This window comes from Hippichthys cyanospilos, chromosome 8 (genome assembly GCF_059441005.1).
Source record: "Hippichthys cyanospilos isolate Australia breed blue-spotted pipefish chromosome 8, RoL_Hcya_1.0, whole genome shotgun sequence".
NCBI classification, from domain to species: domain Eukaryota; kingdom Metazoa; phylum Chordata; class Actinopteri; order Syngnathiformes; family Syngnathidae; genus Hippichthys; species Hippichthys cyanospilos.
In genome coordinates, this window is record NC_142376.1 from 8,024,826 (window position 1) to 8,048,995 (window position 24,170).

Below are 24,170 nucleotides of genomic sequence, written 5' to 3' on the forward strand. Positions count from 1 at the left end.
TGCAGCCTCTGTGTTAAATCACCTCCTGTTTAGGATAATTACCATCATGACACGGGTTTAAAAAAAAAAAAAAAGGTGGACATTTTGCATGTGAATCCGTGTTGTTGACTGCAGCGACTCTCCTGCTGATCAAAGCTCAGAGAACAAGTTAATCTTTAATTTCGAGGACACCAGCAAAAATAAATACGGCACAAAACAAGCCGATCCGGAGTGAAAAGTCAACAGCGTCCGGGTCCAACATCCCCAAAGTGACTTTGTACCAAAGTCTCGTTTGGAGGCGCATAATGCGTAATCCACTTTACGTGAGCCGAGCCCGAGCCTCGGTGCCGTTTATGGATTTCCAAGTCGTGACGCTACTTAGGAAGCCTAATTCATCTAATAAAGCATGTATGAAGGCCCGATTTAATTTGCGGTGGGAGCGGAGGGCGCACGCGGCCTCGTGGAAATCAATCACATTTCACGTCATTCAATAATGCATGAGTTTATGAAATCAAGTGACGGATCTGCGAACACTTTGAAGAGCCGGCAATAAAAGTTTTTGTGATGTCACAATGACCTATGAATATTGAAATTACAGTGAGAAGAGTGCAGAAGCAGCTTAAACAGGATATCTTTTAATAAGGAACCATAATAAAAAAAAGTGTAACCTCAAAACCTACAGTACAGTACTATGTGATACATTTACAGTCGTTAATGGATATGTAACCAAAGCATCGTTAAATAGTGCTCATATATCATTTGTAGTCTAATAACAAAATGCTGAGTAGATACATGAAAAAAAAATCATATTTAACGTGCAATTCTTTGTACCCATCGGTTCGTACATGATGGAGGGATGATGTTTTTTTTTCAATGAATAACAGTTTCTTTAATGAATAACATAGCGGTGTGGAGATGCCATTGTGGTCAACGTTTTTACTTGGATTATTTTACCCTTGTTTGTACTTGTACGCTAAATGCGGAAAGCGTTGCCTTTTTTTTTTTTTTAATGAACATGGTCTTCACTTGATTATGGGCATACACCATGAGATCAAATGTTCTTGGTATAATATAGGCTAAATGTTAAAGAAAACAGCATGTACTTTTATTTTTTTAAGTCAATATACTGTGGCATTATGGGGAATAATTGCTAATTTTAGCATTTTTTAGTCTATGAGGCTAAATGCTAAATAGCATTTTCTCCCCATAATGCCATGGGGTATTTCACATTTCAGTCGTATTATCGGGAAAAAAACTGCAGAACAGACAACAAAGCCATAAAAATAAACAATGTTTACTGAATTTTCACTGATATTCTTATTATGTAGGTGAAACATGACAAACAGCGTCAATCATTACACCACACTAGCATGAGGGGAAAAAAATGGTATGATTTTACCATGTAGCGTTCAAGTATTTTGAAAGTATTTCGATTGTATTTGCAAGTACGTTTGGAAATATTTGCTCTTTCAAAATATTTAAATGTTCAAATTTACATGCAAATACCTTCAAAGATACTAGTAGGCCAACATAAAAAAAAAAAGCCTTGTGGGTGTTTTTTTGCTTATGTTCATACTCCGCGGAGATCAGAGGGGGATACAGAATCAACAATATTAAGGCCATAAACACAGGTATTTTTTTTTACATAACATATTCTTAAAATATAAGCGAAATTGTGCATGAGCAAATGATTACCCTTGTGTCATTATTGGGGGGGTGATCTGTTTTTAGCATGTAGCACACAAGTACGTCAAATGTTTTTGCACATTTGCAATTGAATATCTTGAGCCATTATTATGCTGCTTTTAACATTTGGACTATTACTGTAGTATATTTGAATGTATTTGCAAGTATGTTCGGGCACATTTGCACTTAAAATACCTTTGAAAATGTGTATATGTTCAAATGTACTTGCAAATACATTTGAACATATTTCCAAATACATTCAAACATGCAGGCTAAATTCTGCCATGGGGCCGTTTTATAGCCTGTGCTATAACATATGAATATAATGTAGGTGAAATGCTAAAAAAAAAGCAATTACAAAAAATTGCAATTAAAATTGCAAATACATTTGAACGTTTGGGCGAAGTTTGCCGGTGAAAAATATTCACTCCACATCGACAGCTCCACGCGTTTGTAATAATGATCATTTGTCACGCTGTTTAAATAATGCCGGCTAAAGATATGGAAGAGCAGCATATACGTTGGGAAAATTTATTAAGATATACTGTGTGTTACCCATGCATAGACTACAATGTGGCATCGCTCTGTCACTCACTGCCTTCTTTCACTAAAATAGAAGAGATAATACTGACAACAATGGATCATCATCAAATCTGGGATTGTTCGCCCACAAACATGCATCTGATTATTTTACCGTATTTTAACAAGGCTCTACTTGTGATTATTTGTTTCCAAGAACCTTCAAAATAGAGCTCAACCTAACCTATCGACCGAAAACATCAATGCAGTATAAATACGATGTAGTTTATTGTAAGACATAACTTGTGTTTGCTAAAAAAAAAACACATGGGAAGAAAACTTTCAAAATAATAGTTGATTATATTTGAAAATTGCTCAATATTACTTCCAGGTAAGGAAAAACAACGTGGTTGGTTCAATCATTGTGATATTTGAGGACCGACAAAAATCAACACTCGCCGACAGATTATTATATTCCACAGTCGCTAGTTTGAAAATTTGACATTCAAGGATTTACCGCTACTATTGCTATAAACCGGAAAGACGACTTGACCACACGAGGTTGACGCTGGACATACACCCACAACCGGCGAGAAAGGCAAGACTGTGTTTTGGTAGTTTGTGCGGTGGACAAATCACAAACTTAAAGGGAGGGTGGGGACAGGTGCATCTCGGTAAATTGCTTATCATTTCAAATGTCATTTATTTCAGTAGAATGATTTGGAAAGTGAAAGATAGTTTCTTCTTGACTACGTTGCATTAAACATCATTTTAATTATTTTCATAAATGCCAAGAGCAATCTTTTTTCGGGGGAAAAAAACGAACAACTTCAACAAATAAGATTTTTGTTTGCCTCGTTTCAAACTTTGCAGACTACCACAATCTGGACAAATAAAACAACCTTTTTTTTTTTTTTTTGGACAAAGGCAATAAAGCGACTGGGCTATCTCTACAGGAGTTCTCAGCTGAGAAATCTCCAATTAAGAAACTCCAAAACTCAGATTTTTTTGCTATTCTTGCGAGTCCTTTGCTAATATTTGTTGAATTACTGCAATAAATGATTTTCCTCATAAATTTGACATATTGAGGTGCACCTGTAAGAGTGATTGTTAGCACACGACTGAGGTTTCTGGACCTGGAAGAAGGGAGTTGGAGAGGTTTTTTTTTTTTTTTTTTTTAATGAGAGTCCGATGCTGTAGGGGACATCCCAGAGTCCTTAGCAGAGTCCAAGGCATCGGCGGTTGCAGGGGAAGAGATGCTGCGGTAGATGAAATCGTACAGGCTGACGTCGGGCCTGGTCGTGCGGCAGTTCTTACAAACCAAACTGGAATATTGGTTCAAAAGGCCGTACAGCCTCCCTGGACCGAGGACGTAGATGGAGGAGGCGGGACAAGACGAGCAAGGACAAAGAGATTTGGATGACAAAGAGAACAAACAGATTGAGAATGAAAAAAAAATACACACAAAAAGAACTCAAGCTTGTACTGGTGTGTTTCTGCAGCTCCACTTTAGGAAATGGATAGCCAGAGGCGAATTTCTCCGAAAGGCTTCAATAAATGTCAGCGGGAGGGGGAAAAAAAAATGAAAAGCGGGGGAGGGCGAGGGGAGGAAAGAGGGGTCACCAGTAATCCACTCTGATGCTGAATGGATGGGCCCAAGGAAAAGACATGGCCCATAAGGTGTAATAACTTAGCATGTACATGTGCTCCCTCCTATTTTTTTTTTTTTTTATCGCATTCTTGCATGCTAATAGCGTCAGCAAGGACAAGCTTTTCAATCTTCACGAGCGAAATGGTGGCGAACACTTTCCCCTGTCGCATTTATTGTGTACTCTACTATAAGAGAATTTAATGAGATTCAATGCAACCTTGAAAGATTCAAGGATGCTGGGCTATATTTTGTTTGTTTATTTGGAAAGAAAAATAAGAATTAAAAAAGTGAAAGATTGCATTTCAAGTCCTTTTGAGGCATATTATTTCCTAGTCCATGGCTTTATGGTACAGTAGAACTCCTCTACAATGACATCATATTCGCAGCCGGAAATTTTTCACAACCGCAAATCGCAACTATCGCATATCTATGTCTCTGACGTAAAAAACGTACAATCAACAATCAGACTGAAGTTAAAAACAAAACCACCCAACATAAAAAAAACAAACAAACAATAATAGATAGATACAACGATTTGGATTCTCTACCTTTGTTATAGAGTAGTTTGTATGCTGTAGTACATTTACTGCCACCTGGAGGATGAGAGAATATCGTCTGACTGCGGGGGAAAGCCGCTCCAAGTAATAAGTGCTAACAAAAAGCGCGCTTAAGTATAAACCAATTTTGACTTTTCCTGCAGGCTTGTTTTCACTATTGTGAATTTCAGTGCAACACAAATGCAGAAAAAAAATCGCATTATGCAACAGGGGGATTTTTTTTCCTGGTATGACGAAGCAAGAAAGAGGAAAAGGCTTCAATGCATGGATTTTTTTTTTTTCCACACTGGGGGGTATTTTTGCACATGCGGGTTTCCTTGTAGAGGAGTTTTACTGTATGTCATAACCTGTTGCAGAGATTCCATTACTATAGGTTAGGGGAAGAAAATGTCAGCCTTACCCACAGTGACTTGTTTCTCAGTCAGGAAAGTATGCATGTCATGAACATCTTGCATGAGCCGAGCATCTCCAAAAGTGAAGTACGCCACGTCCCTGCCCGCTTCTGCCGCCGCCATCAGCTGGATCAGCGCTAATGTAAGAGAAAACAAGTAAGCTTAAAAGGCAAAAGCAGGCAACAATGGCCGCACAGCATTATCCTGTCGTATTTTAGGCCTTGTCTACACCTAGCTGGGGTAGTGTGCACATATGTATACAGGTAGTATGTCATTATTTATTACCCACAAATCCATACCATAGACTTGTATTCTTAAATATACATCTTGAAATTAGTAGATAAGCTAATTCTGTGGACCAAAATGAAGCAAATCTGAATTTATTTTATATATAGAATACAAAGTGCAAAATAAATGAAGCATAAACGCGTTAAATACAACAAATATTCAACTATTAACTATTCAACAGTAACAGAAACAACAAGTAATAATGGCATTATAACTTAATTGTGACATACAATGCATTCTGTAAACTGGAAAGGAAAATGATCTCTTAACGATTTTGACACCTATAGAAATGCATTGGAATGAAACATGCTATTTTGGTCATTGTAGTTTTCAAATTGAATCACTTGATGAATTGGTAATCTGTATTTTCTCTCTGACAAAAATCAGCATTGGCCCCCCCAAAAAAATCCATATTGGTGGGCCCTATTTTAGATTATTTCAATAAACAAAGGAATGACAAACAAAAGTAGGCATTGATTCAAATGTTTTTTAAATCAAGATGGTCAATGGCAGTTTGTGCTTGCATATAATTTTCAAATGGAATATTTTTGCTAAATGTATTGATGTTAGCTTTTCAAAAACATAAGATGTGTTTAAAGGGCCATTTTCTCCAAGGGGAAGCTTTTTCAAACTATTTATATTCTTTTTGTGGAGGTTGGTAGGGTTAAAGGATTAAACAGTCATTACAAAACTCAAAAATACTTGGTATCGGGACAAATAACACAAAGCTTAGCGGGAAGGGTGGAAAATTAAATTTAATAATGCCATTATTATTCGCTTTTTATGCAACTGGGAAGAAAAAAAGAATATGAAACCATATTTTTCTGGGCCCATCCCTAGCAGAATGAAACAGATATAAGTAATTGAGCTCGGTTTATAATCGCTCACTAATCCAAAACGAGGGATGCCTTCTGCTAGTAGGCCTTCCATCTTTGAGCAAATTAGGACCATTAAATATTTAACGGTATGGGTATTAACTCCGGATTAATGAACAGGACTCAAAACATCATTTTGAAACGGGCTGTAATCTTTACAACGACAAAATAGCTTGGGCTCATGTAAGTATGCTGCCACCAGTATGGGGATATAAAACACTAAACTAATTCCAAAGCTAATGGGTTCCCCAGCGACACGTCCAGAAGAAATGTTACAAAAAAAAAAAAAAAAGAAGCTATTTTTGTAGCAAAGCAAGCATGGATCCGTGAAGATGCTATTTGAAGAACTCTCTGAATGTGAACTGATTTTACGTTGCTCAAACGATGTCAAACCTGACCATTTGCAATTGGAGGAAATGTGCAGCGTTAAGTCTTCCCCGAGATGGTAAGTGGGCCCTCGCTTATGAAGACTGATGTTGCGTGAGTCCACCGAGGATACGATTTATGTTCTCCCTGGCCTGTAATCAATCGGCGTTTTAATGGAAAGCATAAACGTGTGTCAGGGGATCGATAAAGGGTGGGAAGAAACTGATGAGTGACGCACGGGCTGGCGACTAATTGAGCGTGGGGTGGGGTTGAGGGGGTCCGGCTTTCTATAGTGCTTTAAAAAAATAGACAACACCACACTTGGAGTAATTTGAACAAAACAATAAATAATTTCGCCACGTTTTGTCAGTTTAAAATTCATTACGTACTCGCTCTCTTTATATGTGCTGATGTTCCACGTGTGTTAATGGTGCCCATCACATCTATGCTAATTTCAGTTAGCCTGTCTATGGTGTTCAACATTGTGTGTTAGCAGAAAGCTATTGGACATTTTAAATTGTTGTTGAAACATCAAGTATTTTCCATACAGCATGTGTTTTTTAATGCTGCTAATTTGTTCTAATAGGGTTTCATCAACCGTTTACATAAATCGGTTCTTTCTCGATTGAATCGAATGGTACCTTTGAGTCGTGTGTCTCCGCCAAAAGCGCCGCAGCCCCAATTGCCGGTGGCTATCGCAGACAGATGCTTTCTGTTGGCGTTATTGCGGAAGAATCCACAGTATGCCTGAAAAACAAACGAAAGCAGGAATGCAGAAATAAAAGCTCATAAGGTTCTGTGAATTTTGTCCACGATTAAAGATTTCGCTATAATATTTAAATGTCAACTCAAAAAAAGTTTTTCACCTTGTTGAGCTCTCTTGTCATCTTTTCAGGCAGAAATTGTTCCATGAAATGTTTGTATTTCAGAGCATCGATGGCCACAATCTCAGTGCATCGTCTCTGCCAATCATCCCTACAAATGAAAAATAAGACTTATTTCAATTTTTCTCAACAGATTAACTGGGTTGCCACAGGGGAATAGCCAAAAAAAATACGAGTGAGTAAACAAATACCTTGGAGTTTCATCTTTATAGCACTCGGCCCACTTGTAAGTTTCAGCGTAGCCAGAATATCGACTGTACTGTTCAGCACCTATACACAGACAAAGGAGGGAAATACATCACTGCCCGCAGTTTTAAATTGTCCCCAAAAAACCCGTTCAAAGTCTAAGACATAAAAAAAGTAATTCCTCATAGAATATGAGTGAAGTCTTCCCCAAATTTGCATCAAAAGCAAATTGGTGTCATACCCAAGAGGCAACCCTGAAACATCACCGATGTAGACATTAGTTTGTCATCAGCGGTAAGAGCACACAGAGTGGACCTAAGTGTGTTTCAGCCCCTTGTCTTTCAAATTAAATTTAGTGCTGTGTGCGCACACAGTATCAGCAAGGAATGGATTGCCATCGATAAAAGCCTATGATTTAATTAGTAATCTGCTTTGAGGTCAAAATAAAAAGCATCCAGTCTTAATGGGAAGAAATGGTTCAAAAAGCGAATAAGCCACAACTAAGCCCGTTTAACATGTACATTTTTAAGGGTTTGATTGTGCACACACCTGATTCAGTCTTAAATGCGAGATTAAAACTATGTAAGGTTTGTATTTTACCCGTATCTTGATTCTAGTGTTTTATTACTGCTCTTGCTTTATATTAGCCATGTTTCTTATGGCAAGGGACTACCAATTTAAATGAGCCTTTTGGCTATAACTGGGTGGATTTACATGTGGTTGGATCTACATTTTATTTTCAAAATGGTTATCATAGTATACTGTCCCTTTATCACAAAAAAAAAATAGATTATTAAAATAATTATATGCGGCCCTGTTGACAAATAGAGCAAATACCAGATGAGGATAAAACACTTACTTTTAATACAGCACATTGAATCTAAGGAAACTCGAGTCTCAGCAAATTGGAGTGCCTGAATCTGCATTTAACCTTCTTTCCAAAAGAAAAAAAGTTGTTTCAAGAGCAACACTGAATTACTTAAACGGCCCTATTCTCATTTCTTTCCATTGATTTCATTTCAGCCACATGGCATCAAAATGCACCTTGTGAAAACTTTTCCGAGGAAAAACTAGCCTGTCCATTGAGAATAAAGAAGTATTAATTCCCACAAAACAAGCAACTTCATCTTCTAGGAACAAGGCGCTCGTATCCTTGTCTTTATCAACAGACAAGAGCCGCTGTCCTATCCAATCACCTTGATGTCATTTGTGCCGGAAACTGTCCGGCTCCTCCCTGCAACATCCCGCCATAAAGGTTCCCGTCACCAGATTACATCGCAAAATTCTTTTACCTTCCCATCCGACGACGCCTCCACGGAGGAATACCGACATCGCATTGAAAACGAATGCTAGGATTCACGGTAGCGAGGAATATAATAAGAGGACAAAGGTGAATCTAAATCTAGACTAAACAAAATCTTAGAAGTCTGGATTAGAATTACAGGAAAGACTGAATGCGTGCAAAGAATATTGTTTGAGGTTTTAATGAATCAATGGCGTAACTGGGCCATTCCATTAGTGGAGCGATGACCTTAGTGCAGTTATAAATTCCTTTCCGTCCAAATGTAATAAAGTTAAGTGGGGAGGAGGAGGAGGAGGAGGAGGAAGAGGAGCGATAGCGGGAGGGAGGTGGCTGAGGTTTGGGGGGGGGGGGACGATGACTAACAACTGAAGGTGACTCGGAAAAGAGATGAATGTCGCAGAGTAGACAGGGCGGCGCCATTGTGTCGTTGACCGCGGTACTTAATAAGACAAAAGTCGATTTTTACTTTGACGGCGGAGAATGAAGCGGTTTGTGTGTGTTTGGTGGCATCGCTGGAGCCGAGTGGCGTTGTCCGTCCGCTCTACTATGGCAACCGTTATGTGGAAATCGACACACACAATACTAATATACATCTATTCATTTTTTTATAGCCGCTTATCCTCACAAGGGTTGCAGGCTTGCTGGTGCCTATCCCAGCTGGCTTCGGGCAAAAAAAAAAAAAAAAGACTCTTTTTTCCCCCACTGGCATAGGTCAAGGATCCATCTTTATTTATCAAAGTTCTGATTCATTGCTATTGCCAGTCAGTCATAAAACTACGTTCAAAACGCAAGTAACACATTCACTTACAGTCCAGTTTAAAAAAAAAAAAGTTTATAGTCGTCAAATGCACTGATTGAGTTAAAAATCATTTTTTCCTCTGTACTTGTTGTGTATAATACAACAAGCCAAAAAAATCCAGACAAGCCAAAGCCCTAATTTGCAAGTGAAAAATGTGTATAAATAGACTTCAAATCAACTAATAAAAATATAAATGTTTTAATTTATTATCTTAAAATTTATGCTTTTCCCACATTTACCATTCTACGATAAACGTCTTTCAATTCTTGTTCTTGCACTGCGCACTCTTTTAGTAATTTTAGTGAGCTAATTTTCAAAACTTTGATTTTGTCTTTATTTTGTGTGTGTCCACTTTTAACTGTTTTAAACAGGTTTAAAGGCGGTGGTGTAATAATACCATTTTGTTGCATTAGAAACATCTTTTTTTCAGCCTTTTTTTAGGCCTACGTACTGGTAAACCTCATTACAATGTGATTTTTTTTTTCCCACTGGACAATTGCACTCCCTATGGCTTTTGGATTTTTTTTTTGTCTATAAATGACATTCAAGGGAAATTACTGTCATCAAGTAAAGCCAGTCCCATGGTCCATGTATTTATTTTACCTGTAATGATGAGGCATTCGTTGTATTCCAATGCTTCAGTGAAGAGACGGGAGACGATGAGTTCGGGGTTGATGATGAATCGGATCTCTTCTTGGACCAGGCCGTGCCCCGTGACGCCACCGCCTACAAATCGGTTTGCAAAGTCCACCTTGTGAGGAAAAGGGACATTTTGTTAGCATAGGTCCCAGGAACTTCTTCTCCTTCCACTTAACCGAAAAGGTCTTGTCTGTTCAATACAGTTGGGTCTAACTGAGATTAAACATCCATTTATGCAGATGAATGACTCAATTAGTATGTCCTTATTTCCTGCCGCCCACTGTGCTCATTTAATACAGATAAAGATCACATGCTTCTTCCTGTTTGGGAATAATATAATGAGGAAGCACAAACACGCATGTTGGATCTATAAAAACTCACACCGCTGTAACGAATGGTGAACAGAGCAGAAATGCTAGTTCATAAAATTGGATCCTTAAAACTAGCTGTGTTTTAACTTCATTAGAGAGGCAGAACAACTTGAATCAACGACTTCGATTTTGTCATATTAATTGGACTCTTGTTTGGTTGAATACAGATTAGTAATCAGAATAGAAGTTCAAAATACATATTTTTTTCATCCTGCACTGCGAATGTTCATAAATAAAGAGTTTAGGAACACCTTCGAGTGCAGAAACAGGTCAATGATTTTGCAAGTTAAAAAAATAAATAAAACATTATTCAAAGGAAAATATTTTAGATTTTAGAATATTCGAGGTAGGCACCTTTTGTCTGCTATTTTGTCAGTTAACATTATAATGTGGAAGAAGCTATGAGGTGGAATCATTTTCAGTTCACATCAGTTGCGGTTTCAAGTGTTACGAGCTTATATTTCTTGACCTCGTAATACATTGTGAGACCATTTGAAGGTGTTTCTAAACTTTTGACAGGTACTGGGAATGTCTATTGTTACATTTCCCCCCTAACAAAAGTGTGTGTGTGTGTGTGTATATATATATATATATATATATATATATATATATATATATATATATATATATATATATATATATATATATATATATATAAAATGTCATGTAAGCCTACCCGTGGCAAGAAAAAAAAAATTATAATCAAAATGCTGCGATTTAAACATGTCTGTCAGGGGGAGGGTCCTGCTTACTGGACCACAGCCATGTCAATCTGTGTGACAGCGAGAATGTTTCGATGCTCATAGTTTCAAACTGGTTCTCTTCACCTTATTCACCCCGAGCCTAACCCTTCTCATTCTTAAATTTCACACCCCTGACAGAATGACAGCCGACTTTGCCCTATCGAAAACCTCAGAAGAGAGCCACAGTCGAAGGAGGCGTCAATCCACCAAGTGGACTCCTGAACCCGGGATGGGTCGCCACCAGTAAGAGGACACACCCTCGTCATTTTTTCCCCTATCAATGCGAATCGCTCTCCCAGCACCCCGGGGTCCTTGCTATCCCCTTTATGTTTCTCTGAGCTACTCCTGTGGACACTTCAGCTGTCGGCGGGAAGAAAGGGTGGCTGCAATGCAGCAGACAAGGAACGGAGAATTGCATTTTTTATGTTAGTTTTTTTTTTTTTTAATATTTTGAGCACCAATGATGTAAAGAAATGTCAACAGGAATACTACCAAGGAGTGCCACTGACATCAATCATTTTTTTGACAATGAAAAAAAAATTAATACACGAAAAAACAGTACCTGCAGCATCCCGTAACCATCATCTTCAATCGTGCCCTCATAAGTGATATGTAAGCGCGTCAGCTGAGTCTGGCAGCTTGAAAATTAAGACATATTTTAGTTATGCCATTTATCAACAAAGAAAAATACATTTAAAAGCCCGAAAATCACTTCACACATGATTAGCACAGTTGTGTTTTACAATATCCTCCTGGAAACCAGACAATTCATTTGTGTCCACTGTTGTGCCTTTTTTGCCCTAGCAAAACAGTCAAGTGAATTGCATCCACCCAAACAAATGAGACATCATTGGAAATATGTGGATGTCCTCTACTGAGCACACTGTAAAGTAGCTTCAATTAGTCCAAAGATATAGACCAAAAATAAATGCCCACTACAGTAATAAATGAATAGGCTGTGTCTCAGGAGAATATTAGCTAAAATGGATCAATTCTTTGGAATTTGGAATAACATTTTTTGCTGTTGCTAAATATGATAGGGTAAAATTAAAAATATTTAAATTAGACAACATAAAGTCTAAAGCCCAAACGCAAATATTTTATTTAGAGCTTTTATTTGCATTGAAAGAAAAATATTCAAAATACTGAAAAGCATTTTCTCAATTTTTTTCTTTTTTTTTTTAACTGATTTTTAAATAAATACAAAAAAATATTACTTCTCCCAGGTTGGAAGTGAATTCAGTGTTTGTCTTGTGAATGTCACAAGGCCCTTTGGTCCTAAAAGACAACAACAATCAAAATGTTAATTCTCATGTGTATATGTGGTGTGTGTGATTTCCTGAGGCTTACTGGTCTGTGAAACTCTCCTAAAGTAGCAAATGAGAGTTTTCAACTTCTCAATTTGTCGTGGTGAAGAGCCTTCAAATAACCTGCAAGAGGAGGCAGACGAAGTGTTGTTTCAATCAAATAGTTTGTCACATTTTGTCAGGGCTGACAACAATGTGTGTAAGATTTACAACAGGGCCAGAGCTTTTTTTTTTTTTTTTTTTAAAGTTCTTTCAAAGTTATTAAAAAAAAGCCGTGAACTTGGCAGATAATTTAAAATATTTTTGGAAATGAAATAACCACGCTCAGTTATTAATTTTATACAGAAAAAAAAAAATACCTCCGCTTGGATATTACATTGTTTTCCACATCATTTCCTTCTCAAGCAGAGGAAAACAGCAGCTGAAGAGCTGCGTCTCAGCCTTCCATCCTCCCCCTCCAACATATCCATCACTTAACGAGGACAAACCTCGACAGTTCTGCCAAAAAAGCAATCAGCAGATTGCTTGCTGTGCTGCCTGTCCAAGACGGAGCGCCACTGTAGCCAATAACCAAAGTGATGGACACTCCCTCAATTAAAGGGGAGGCGGAGGTGGAGATGGGGAGGTGCTTGGGCAATAACGATCCACCACCCATTTCAGCCTGCGCCGCTTGTCTTGTCTCATCGTCTCACAAACTTGGTTCTATATTATGCTGCAGGAAGGAATGCTGATAGAAAAGGTGGGGCCCGAGCATGCGATAGAAGCACTACCTGAATGGAATCAATGCTTATATTATTACAGTACAGAGCTCTTCATTTAGCCCGCTGCAAAGCTGATATGCAGGGAGAAAGCCTTCTTGTACCAATGACTGGGACTTGAGAGTTTTTGACAATGATTTCCATTGGGACACTGGAAATATGAACAAAAAAAATCGTTGCCATCATACAGATTTCATTAGAGCTGGGTGGGGGGGTGAAAGAATGTGTGCAAGTTGACTAAAAATGGGTAGGTTGAGTAAAAATATCCGCCTCGAAGATGCCACGGTTTTCTAGGCGGACCTTTCTTGCAGACATACGCAGTGTTGCAATGGTGGCAAAAGGGCACCCCTCAAAAAAAGGGATATTATAAATTTGGGATCATTTCTAATTTTAAAAAGAGTGGCAAAATCAAGTTAAATTATCAGAGAGGAAAAGGCATACCAAAACAGTACTAAAAAAACACCTAAAGAAAGTCATGATAATCGACAGGATAGTCGATTTCAAAATAATTTGATAGCGACAGTCTTAGATTTCATATAAAAGTATAGCTTCAGCACCATCTTTTGGCATTCTAGTATTAAGGAACTATGTTGAAGTGAGAGGAGGAGCTTCAAAACAGGGCATCTGGTTAAAAACAAAAGCCTGCACAACATGACTGAAGCTGGGCCTTCTTTTGGGAAAAGTGGCTCCAAACACAGAAGAAATGCTTCCCACATTCCCAGAATCTGTGGGTGGACAGATTGTTTTTTTTATGATGGTTTTGAATTACATGTTCTGTTCATGTTCAGGGATTTCCTTCCCGGAATTTCAGCAAAGTTTTTGTGGTCTCCATGGTTTCATAATGATATATAAGAGCAGAGTAACATACTTGATGTTTGGCCAACTGTATGTAGGACCCCTTATAACTGTGGTAAAAATACAAGCAAGGCTGGATGTTATTAACCATGTCACTAATAAGGAGGCGGCTCCCAAATGAGACAAGACCTGGAGTATGTCCACCAGGTAAAAAGATAGCTGAAAATATATTAAGACAGACAGTAGGGTAATGTGATAAGAACCACATATTACCTTATAAGCAAGTATTGTATGAATTATCCCATATTATATTAATTGCACTGTACACGTAAACAAAACAGTGACTCATAAATAAGAATTTTCTTAACAAAAAACAAATGACATTCAAGAGAAATGATAGATGAGTGCACCTTATAGCAAAAATCTTCCTCCTATTATTGTTTCCAAAATTTCCCAATGACCAATGGTTCTTGACTCCCACTTCAAAGAGTCGCATAGTCTATTTCCCCAAAATATCAGCACATATAAAACTGAAGGGTTGGCCACTGAATCAAGACCAAATGTTAATGTTGCAGTGGTGTTATATTGGACACATATGTAAAATATTAAGAGCTAAAGAAGATCAACTTGGTCCTAGTTTTTTTTTAAGGCACTAGTGCCCCCTTATGGACGTTTTTGCCTTCAAGACAAAGCAAAAACAGACTGATTGCAGTTTTAATATCACACATCCTTGTATTTTTTTGTTTTTTTTTACTTTTTCAAAGTTGTACAACTTGGAGGTCGCCATACAGGAGCTCGGCGTCTTTGTGTATAGTGCCTTCACCTGTAGAAGTTGATCTCGGGATAGTTGCAGTACTCGGACTTGCGGGAGTTGCGTCGCGGGAAAGTGCAGAAGAAGGCGTTGGCCAGAAGACATGCTATTTGCTCCTGAGACATGGTTAGGGAGTGGTTCATCCGTGACTTCAGCAAGGGGATTGGCTTGAGGGAAGAGACAAAGGGGAAGACTGTGAGGATTATGCCAACATAGATGACGAACAAATCAGGAGGAGGAGCCGTCCAAGGAGAGACACTGAACATACACGGGCGCGACTCTGATAGCGTGACTCCTTAAGCTAATGGGGGCGGATGATTAGTAAAGCAATCTAACAAGCCGAAGACACAAAAAGGCTTCCATTAAATTAATGGAAAGGAGTAATTAAGGTCTGTGTTTTCTCGCGCTCGCCTGTGTTCTACCAGCCAGACGCACAGGCTCATATATCTTGGCTGATTAGAGCTAAAGAGCCTCCCAAGACTGCGTCAGTTAACGGATCAATACCGGCTCTAATAAGACCGGGCTGAACATCTGGCTTGAGGCTTACTACTGCGATATGAAGCTGAGCCAGACGGAATCGTTATTAACAAACCGCTGTCAATGTGATGACATGAACCTGAAATTCCTGCATTGTGTCAGATGACAAATTACTATCTAGGTTTGTTTCAGTATTGGGGAAAAAAATAGTAACAGACATATTTTTACTTATTCCTCGCCTTAAATGTTTGATTCTTAAAAGTATTTGTTTGTTATATATGTCCCTTTAATGGCATGTCCTAGTATGTGGAGGTAGTCAGCTGAAGTGTTTTTGTCCAATTCAATAAATGGTTGAAAGTGCATTGGCAAGTGTGGCTCTCCTTGCCTACTGGTGAGGGCATCACAACACTTTTATGACCTTTTTCCCCCTTTACATTATCAAGCGCTGGTGTATATGAAGAATGCTCATCTAAACTTTGGTTTTGCAGTACAATGATGGACGAAAAAGATGAAGAAAAAAATAAAAATAAGAAAAGGAAAAGAGTACAACAGAGCAATAAAAAAGAGCAAAACAAAAAAAAAGGAAACAAGAATAAGAAGACGTGGGGAAAAAGAACAATAACAATGAGAGGAAAACGAAGAAACAAGGCAAATAGGAAAAGGAGAAAAAGATGGTGAAAGAGGAGAAGAAAGTGGAAGAAAAATGAGAAAAGATGAAAAGGGAGAAAGAGAATGAGAAAAATTGAAGACAAAAAGGAAGAAAAAAATAGGAGGGGATGAAAACCAAAAAAGAAAAAGGTGAAGAAAAAAAATAGGGGAGAAGAAAAAGAAAAACTGAGAAGAAAAATGAGAGGGAGACGAAAGAAACAAATAAGAAAAGCAACAACTCATACTTGGAACATGCAACACTGCAGTCAAGATGCCCCAGTTTAAAAAAAAAAGTCTATTTTCATGAAATTAAGTTTATGAAGCATCATTCTGGTCTGCTTTCCATAACATAAATCAAAAATAACAATATTTCTAAGAACTCTCAATCTGTAATTCTTAATAGTAGGAGACTGCAGTAGTACGTACCATAGTGCAGAGGCGTGGCGCACTGAGTGCTAGCTTGACCATGGAAGGCAATACGGCCTCATAAAGGTGCTGAACCTCGCAATGCTCCAGACACTAGAAAGAAGTAACATTTCATTAGTTGCTTCAGTGAATACTATTTCTTCAAACTTGAGTCAGTGGAAGTGGTTCTAGAAAACATTTACATTTCTGCATAACTTATTTGATCCTTTTTTATTCTATTTTACATTTTTATATTCATGTTGTTAGCAAGTCAGTTTCTCATTGCTGATGAGCACCTTTTAGAATAGTCCCTGGTCCTCTGTTGTTCCTCTCCAGCAGGCATTGCAGATTTGTAGCAATTACCTCTTTCAGTGCCAAGCGTTATCGGAAAAGGAAACCTTTAGAGGGCCAGTATATTTAGCATTTTCACTCATCTTTGTAAAACAGGTGGTATGAATTGAAAGAATGTTTTTCATTCCTTACTTAGAATTGCATGTAGGTAATATCTTTGTAATGTGTGGAAACACCGCCATTACATGGTCACAGTTATCACAACAGCGTTCAATTGAATTATAATAGGTAAGCATTAGTCAAGGGTGTCAGCTATTCTCCATAAAAGAAAAAAAAAACGTACTTGACAAGAATATTATCACCATATTTATTATTATTATTATTATTATTTTAAAAGACGGTAATTCTCATCCATGGCATTGAAAGAGTTAAATGAGAATCTCCTAAATATTTCACATTAATATATGAGCCATTTTTTTTACTCAGATTTAAGTACCGAACCTTAATTTGAGCCTGTGAGGGTGATTGCGTGCATCTGATTAACATCAGGGAGCAGCTTGTTGATTCCACTCAGGAAACCATCATATTGTGCCCTATTTAAATGTTCTCTGAAAAAAAAGTAAACAGCTCATTTCCAGCAACAGATAGCATTAGGTGATTAAAACCTGCACCTTTATTTACTTTGTCATGGCAAGCATCTTCTGTTAATTAGCTGCATTCCCATTATGTTCTTCAGATAGGAAAAACCCAGTAGCCCACAGCCGGGATTCTAAAGCTTGATGGAAGTCACTAGGGGAGGCGTGGCAATGAGTAGCTGGAATGAAACCCCCAATTTGGGATAAGAGTCACAAAACGGAAGAAGACCATGTAAAATCCACCAGCGGCGAAAAAAGCCACATCAATCTGTAAAAGGCGCCTGCCGGTGTAAAAGCAGCCTCATACTTCAGCCTCCAGCTTGCCTCAGCAATCCCCTCTAAAATAAACACACTTACTCCGTCATACAGCCGGATTTACAACGCAATCACTTATGAGCGTATTGGCTTCAAATGTCACTGTCATCAATCACTTGCCTTATTCTATCAAGGTAAGCAGAGCAGCTGATTAAATGGACCTTCTGGAGCAAATGCAAATGGCCAATAGCGCAACCAGAGCAGCCGCGTGGCTTGATTTTCGACGGCAAAGTCTTTGCTGGGCAATTTGTCCGGGCGGCGTTTATATGGGAGCCGAGCAGGTCTGACTAAACGCTGTCAGAAGTAATGAGCTGGCAGGCATCATAAAACGCTCCTGTGGGACTAATAGATGGTAGATGGAGGATGTGGCAGTATGAAGGTGGAAATATGATATCCCACACAGTTATAACCGCTGACCTTAAATGACATCACTCAAGTTCCAGGACCAGAGCTGAACATTCCACTTATGATCTTTTTGGATATTAACTTAATAAAGCAATAAAAAACGGAATTTTTGACACTAATGTGTCAGAGTATTGTCGTCAGAAAAGAAGTATTTGTGCCCCCTAATGACCTTTATTAATTTGTCAAGAGAGGGAACCTAGGCAACGTAACCTTTGTTGTTTCTTTGAAAAGAAAGTTTGCAAACTTTGATGCTAGACCAGAGAAACCCTGTGTTGTTAGCTTAGTGCTAGCTAGCACAACATAGGCGAAAAGGATGGATTTAATAACATACTTTCAAGCAAGGGGTACACTTTGACTACACTTTAACACTTTAGGTAAAATATGGGATAGATAAAGTGCACCCCACTTAAAAAGGTGTGTTGTTCGGCATAGGTACCATACTTGGGATTCGGTAGTTAAATTGTAAGCTAACACCGACTGCTGATTTTGAGTACGAGTCTAAACCTTACTTTAAATAGTAATGTTCCAGTCGAACAGTTCAATAAATGTATATATATATATATTTTTTTTTAAAACAACTGTTGTCTATTAAAACTAAAATATAGTATTTTTTGAATCGATTACTGACAGGCTCATCAATTAATTTTCAATATATATTCAAAAAAGCCTACTCAGAACGAAGGACGTTATTTACTTTTAAGCCAATTTTCAATCAATTAACAGTCAAAATGTGAATTTATTCTAATTTTTTGCCAATTTTTTCAAAATGTGTCTCCATTGACAGCTAGCACTGTATATATTAGGAAACAGGTGAGCAATTCAATGCCATTTCACATAAGTAATATTAGGGTGAGCAAAGTTGAGGTTTTGCTCATTCAAACATGTGGGAAACATTGCCCCCTAGTGGAAGGATGACATAGAACTTGGTTTGTCTTGTAATAATAAAGTGCTTGACTTTTTAAATGTGAATCACAGAGGATCAGCTTAATTAATTGTGGCAAACAATATCGTGATCGCGAATAAAATTCGATTAACTGTGCAGCCCTATTCAAGACAAAATGAATTTCTACTTCTTACTTTTTTTTTTTTTTTAAGTGTGAAATGATCCCAAACTGTGGACCTTCTCTGTCTTCTCCACCCCTTTTCCTGCTGGTTTGCCGGCATCACATGAATTTACTTATTTTGACACGAATTAGTGCATAAGTCTACCGTAATAGAGTAAAGAATAACGTGATCACTGTGAGGCTTCAAGGTCAAAATATTTGTTGATATAAGTCTGAGCTGTGAAATTTTTTCAGCATTCAACCTATGTTGTAATAAAAGCGACTTAACATTCAATCCCAAGCATTTGTTTGGTTTGTTGACAACAGATGTCTCGGGTCAGAACGACAAACAAAGCGTTAACGTTTGACAATCGCAAGTGGGGAATGCTTGACAAATCGCAAATGTTTGTGTAGTCCCTTGAGGCTTCAGCTGTACTCAGCCCTGGACCACTTCCATGCTGGGCCCTCAGACATTTATCACAAAGTGACACCGTGACAGTTTCATTTGGCAGGAGAGAAACATGACGACAATTTACAGACTCATCCCAATTTGTATAATTCTTTTTTTTTTTTCATCTCTCCTACAGCCACCGAGGGAGTGTCAATCAGTGGAGCTTGGCTGTGGTATGTCTGGACAATTATTTAATGCGTCACAAATGCTTGGAAAATTTAATAAATTGGATGTTTTTTAATAGTGTACTACACAGTGGGCCTCCCCATTTATCACGCGGAACACATTAATGATCTGACTGCAATAGAGGAGCAGTCTAAAATTTGAAAACACTTTGAAATTCAAATGGGCTTAAATACAGTAACAGGTGAAAAAAAATCAAGCTAAGAACTCATGATCATATAGTAGTGAAATCAAAGTAATTCCATAATAAAGAAAGCATTATCCACATTTAAAATGCAAGAAACTAAAACAGTGCAAAGAATCATCTTGGCAAAAGCTTCCTACTTTCAAAAATCTAAAATCTGAAACGTTATGATTTGATTGACATTTTTACCTTTGGTAAATAAACCTTACAAGTTGCTGCATAATCTGGATGACTTCAGTATTTATTAATTAAAAAAAGGTGTTGTGCCCGTTGTGTTTGTTTGAACGTTGTCACTGCATTCACGAACTGAGAGTTCAAGACTCTGCACCCCCCCCCCCCCCCCCCCGCCACACACACACACACACACACACACACACACACACACACACACACACACACACACACCGGAGGGCACTATAATAAAAAGTTGTATCCTGTACAAAAACACTAAATGCTTATAAAGTAGACATAACATGTGGCTTAATGGATCCTAAATGAATTCAGCTTTAAATCTATGCTTGCAATTGAACAGAGTCCAATACCATCCAAACCACTCGAAATGTTCAAAGAGGACATTCTGCTAAAACTGTAAGCTTTTTCAACACTCCCTAAGGAGCAGCATTTTTTTTTCAGAGAAAAGCCTTAGAATAGAGAACGGTCAGTGGAAAGGCAACTCTGAAGGCCTTACTTAGCATCATTTCAGATGGGATGGCCCCTTTTAATTAAATCGGATGAAGCAATAAAGTGGCTCAAGCAGCCGGTCGATCTCTCAAGCTCCGCCTCGCACCAAAACATTAGTTCAAGGAGTAGAGGAAAAAAAACGTTTAGAAAGGTCTATATATAGCAGTGGGTATGAATTTCACATTTTAAGATTGACTCAAAAAGTGCAGTGAATTCCGAAAAATCCCGTTATGTTAAGTGTGCATAAAAGAAAGTGTTACAAGAAAACAAGTGTGCTTCTGGCAATTTTGATAGCGAACAAGAAACATGTATTATGGGAGATAATAGTCTCACAATCAAGGTATGAAAATATCATTCAACGGCAGTCTTCGTAAAAAAAATTTTTGGGTGTGGCTCACCTCTGTGCAAAGAAGGTTGAGGGCAGTGAAGTCCCATTTCTTTGCGTGTGCTGTGTTGTATCTCAAGATAGCATCCTAACAAAGGATCAGAAGCAACAGATCAACTGTAGGGTCATAGTTTTGCAAACACTGCCATCTTGTGGATATCTGCAGCATTGGTGAAATCACGATGAGCTAAACTAAGACAACTTTGCAGTTCTGCTTTCTTTTATGAATTGATGCTTAAAAAAAACTGCGCATGACTTACCCTCACATCCAGGGAACTTTTGAACCCTCCTTGCAAGGCAGATTGGATTAACTCCCACCGACTCTGGACACCACCTCCATCCTATGACACATTTTTTTTTTTTTGCTATCATTATTACACCACGTACATTATGCATCTGTTTAAGTTGAAGTGCCGTGTGCATCTTAGACCTCCGACTCCATTGGAAAGAGATTCTTCTCAGAGCAAGGCATCTTGACTGACACGTCATCCCAAGCGTCTTTGAACTTGCCGGGGTACGGGACGGGCACCTCGCCCTCTCTGAGGAGATCTGTCTGTAAAAATGACACACATGAAGTGGTCTCAAGGGCAATTGTTGGAGAGCTGTTAATTATTGTATCATGGCGCAGGTTCCTCACCCTTATGGTGACAGTGTGGTTAGGCGTGGCTTTCAGGTGAGACAGAGGGGGTGCACACTGGGGCATCCTGTTCAGCTCATCTATGGGTGTCCCCAGCCATCTTCTGGTGCCCTCATGCAAGGGTGATGGAACGCTGCAAAGACAAGTTGGGAGAGGACAATGAAACAAGAAACTCACAAAACATGAGATTATCTCGTAAGGCACTTGATTATATAAATATACAATTAAAGCCATGCACCTAGCATGTACGTAATGACAAACCCATGTCACATTACTGAATTCAGTGGTTAAATTAGATAACAGGTTTAATTTAGTTGCTGTAATTGGAAGGGGAAAAGAAACCTGTTCCTTTTTACTGCGCTCGAGGTGCATTCAAAGACCACCAAAACTCTCAAAAAGTTGATTAATTAACCCTAAAAAAAAACAGTCGACCAAATGGTAATAATAATATTTTAGCTGAAGAATAGAATTTAAAGTCCTGCTTCTGGTCTCAAAAACCACTGAATGCTTTAAGGTCCTGAATACATCAAAGAAAGGCTAAAGGAATAAAACCCATTAAGTCAATTAGTTCAATTAGTGGAACACAGGTTTCAAAGCAAACCTGGTGAAGCAGCATTTAGTCATTCTGCTGCACACAAATGTAATTAGCTGCAATAAGAAGTTAAGTCAGACCCAGACGCCGCTTAGTTTAATTCGCCACATTAAATTGCCCAAAACCTGCCCCAAAAATCCTAACCCTTTGCTCTCCTCATCATCAAAGGAAGACAAGTGACAAATACCTTTCGCAGGTAGCGCCTGACTGGTTGCTAATTAATTCCTGGCTTAAGTCCGATAGATCACTACAGTCTGCCGCCACGGCATCCCCGGTTCCTGCGGCATCGGGCTCTGAAACAAAGTGCTGAGATTTGTCTCCGCGAGCCCCTTCACACTCTTCCACACAAGCGCCACCATCTCCTGCCGAGTTGTTGACGAGCAGTGTTTTACCAACGGGGCTGTCGGGACTTTGCATCTCCACGTCGTTGGATGACAGGCCCTTCCTTGGACTCGTGCAGGAGGCCGGTTTGGGATTTGGGGAGTGTACGGCGACACAGGTTGCTTTCACAGGGTGAGGCCCGGGAGAACTGGGCCTCTTGGATTTTTGTCCATTAGAACACTCCGCAGGGGAGTGGGGATGAGGATCGCTGAAACCACTTATAGATCTGCAGTCCATTAGAGACTGAGAGCCCGCATCTCCCCGTAAAAAAATGTCTCCATCTTGCTCCGGGGCTCTGCAGAAGAGCTCAACTGATCCGCCGTCGGATTGGCTATCACCAGTCACACTGGAACAAATGCAAAAATAATAATAAGCATTGTGCATCCAATCAAGTTTCATTAATGTGCTTTTATTCACCTCCTCTGAGAATCCATTTCTGCATCCATTTTGGATCAATCAGACCAGATGAGTGGATAAGGACTACTTAAAAAAAAAGAAGAGTTTGATAAGGATATGCATATACTACTCATAAAATAGACTTTTTTTCTTCTGAATATGTTACCAAACTATCAGCTCAGGACCTGGCACCGCAGATAGACACACAAAAATAATAGGAAGTAGGACACTCTCATTTGGAAAAATGATTTCAAATTAGTAGGGTTAGTGTCAGGGTTTCTCACCAGCATTAGGCTTCGGATGTCCAATTAGAGGGTGCTAAAATGATTGATTAGGCTTGCTTTTACCTTCTTTAGGTCTATTTACATAACATTATATACCACGAACTTATTTTAAGCTAAGAATTCACCTAAAGGTTCAATGTTTGTAAAATAAGTAATTTATAGAACAATCCCTACAATTGACAAATGTATAATGGCAATTTGGAATTTTAATCAAGCCGTAAAATGTCAATCAAAGAGCTCTCGTCACGAATAGCAAATAAGGTAAACTTTCAACTAATCTGACGTATTAGATATGACATTAAACAAATAAAAAAGAGCAACTAGCAAATTAACTGAGAAAAACGGTGTAATTGTTGTTGGTTAAGTAACGGTCTATCGGTGTCGAAATGCACCCGATGACAAAACTTAACACAGATTAAATATAGAGTTTAGGCTAATTTAGCATTAACGTGCTAATTATACTTAACGTGCTTAAATGTTTGCCTTTTACTGGATAGCAAAACCGCCGCGTCAAGCTAGCAGATGCTGTTGAAAATGAAGAGAAACAACTTACGAACATGTCGCTCCCAGGGTTTTACTCCTCGGGTAGATAAATTAAATTGTTGCTTTTTTCATTCCGAAAGCAACAAGGTAGCGCCACATCAGATATCATTCAAAATAGCCCACTATAACGTGGTTATTGTCCAAATTTCAGCTCTATTGACATGACAGCGCGACGGCGGATACAGTTTGACGGCAAGAGGTAGCGCTACCAATCAAAACAGATTTCTTTGGGGAGAGGGTGGGATCAGATGGCGGTATCCAAGCGACTTAGCCGTAAACGGGTTTGTTGTCGTACAATTTATATTAAAAAAAAAACGAAAAAGCG

General features: G+C 38.6%; 1 protein-coding gene across 3 annotated transcripts; it reads right to left on the reverse strand.

The window, feature by feature from the left end:
* Positions 1-594: 594 nt before the first annotated feature.
* parga (poly (ADP-ribose) glycohydrolase a) lies at positions 595-24,016 on the reverse strand. Of its 3 annotated transcripts, XM_088421765.1 has the most exons (19): positions 23,856-24,016; positions 23,040-23,105; positions 22,634-22,968; positions 22,429-22,534; positions 21,650-21,782; positions 21,443-21,565; positions 21,273-21,353; positions 21,026-21,100; positions 16,461-16,553; positions 14,922-15,076; positions 12,589-12,668; positions 12,456-12,516; positions 11,801-11,876; positions 10,089-10,236; positions 7,389-7,467; positions 7,180-7,288; positions 6,955-7,060; positions 4,793-4,921; positions 595-3,543 (listed from the first exon to the last, which is right to left on the reverse strand). In XM_088421765.1, the coding sequence occupies exons 2-19, from the start codon at positions 23,066-23,068 to the stop codon at positions 3,362-3,364; spliced, it is 2,100 nt and encodes a 699-aa protein (XP_088277891.1). In that variant the 5' UTR covers positions 23,069-23,105; positions 23,856-24,016; the 3' UTR covers positions 595-3,361. The 3 variants fall into 3 exon arrangements, with proteins under 3 accessions (XP_088277891.1, XP_088277890.1, XP_088277889.1); XM_088421764.1 differs by having other exon boundaries at positions 22,429-22,968; positions 23,040-23,102; XM_088421763.1 differs by having other exon boundaries at positions 22,429-22,968.
* Positions 24,017-24,170: the final 154 nt, after the last annotated feature.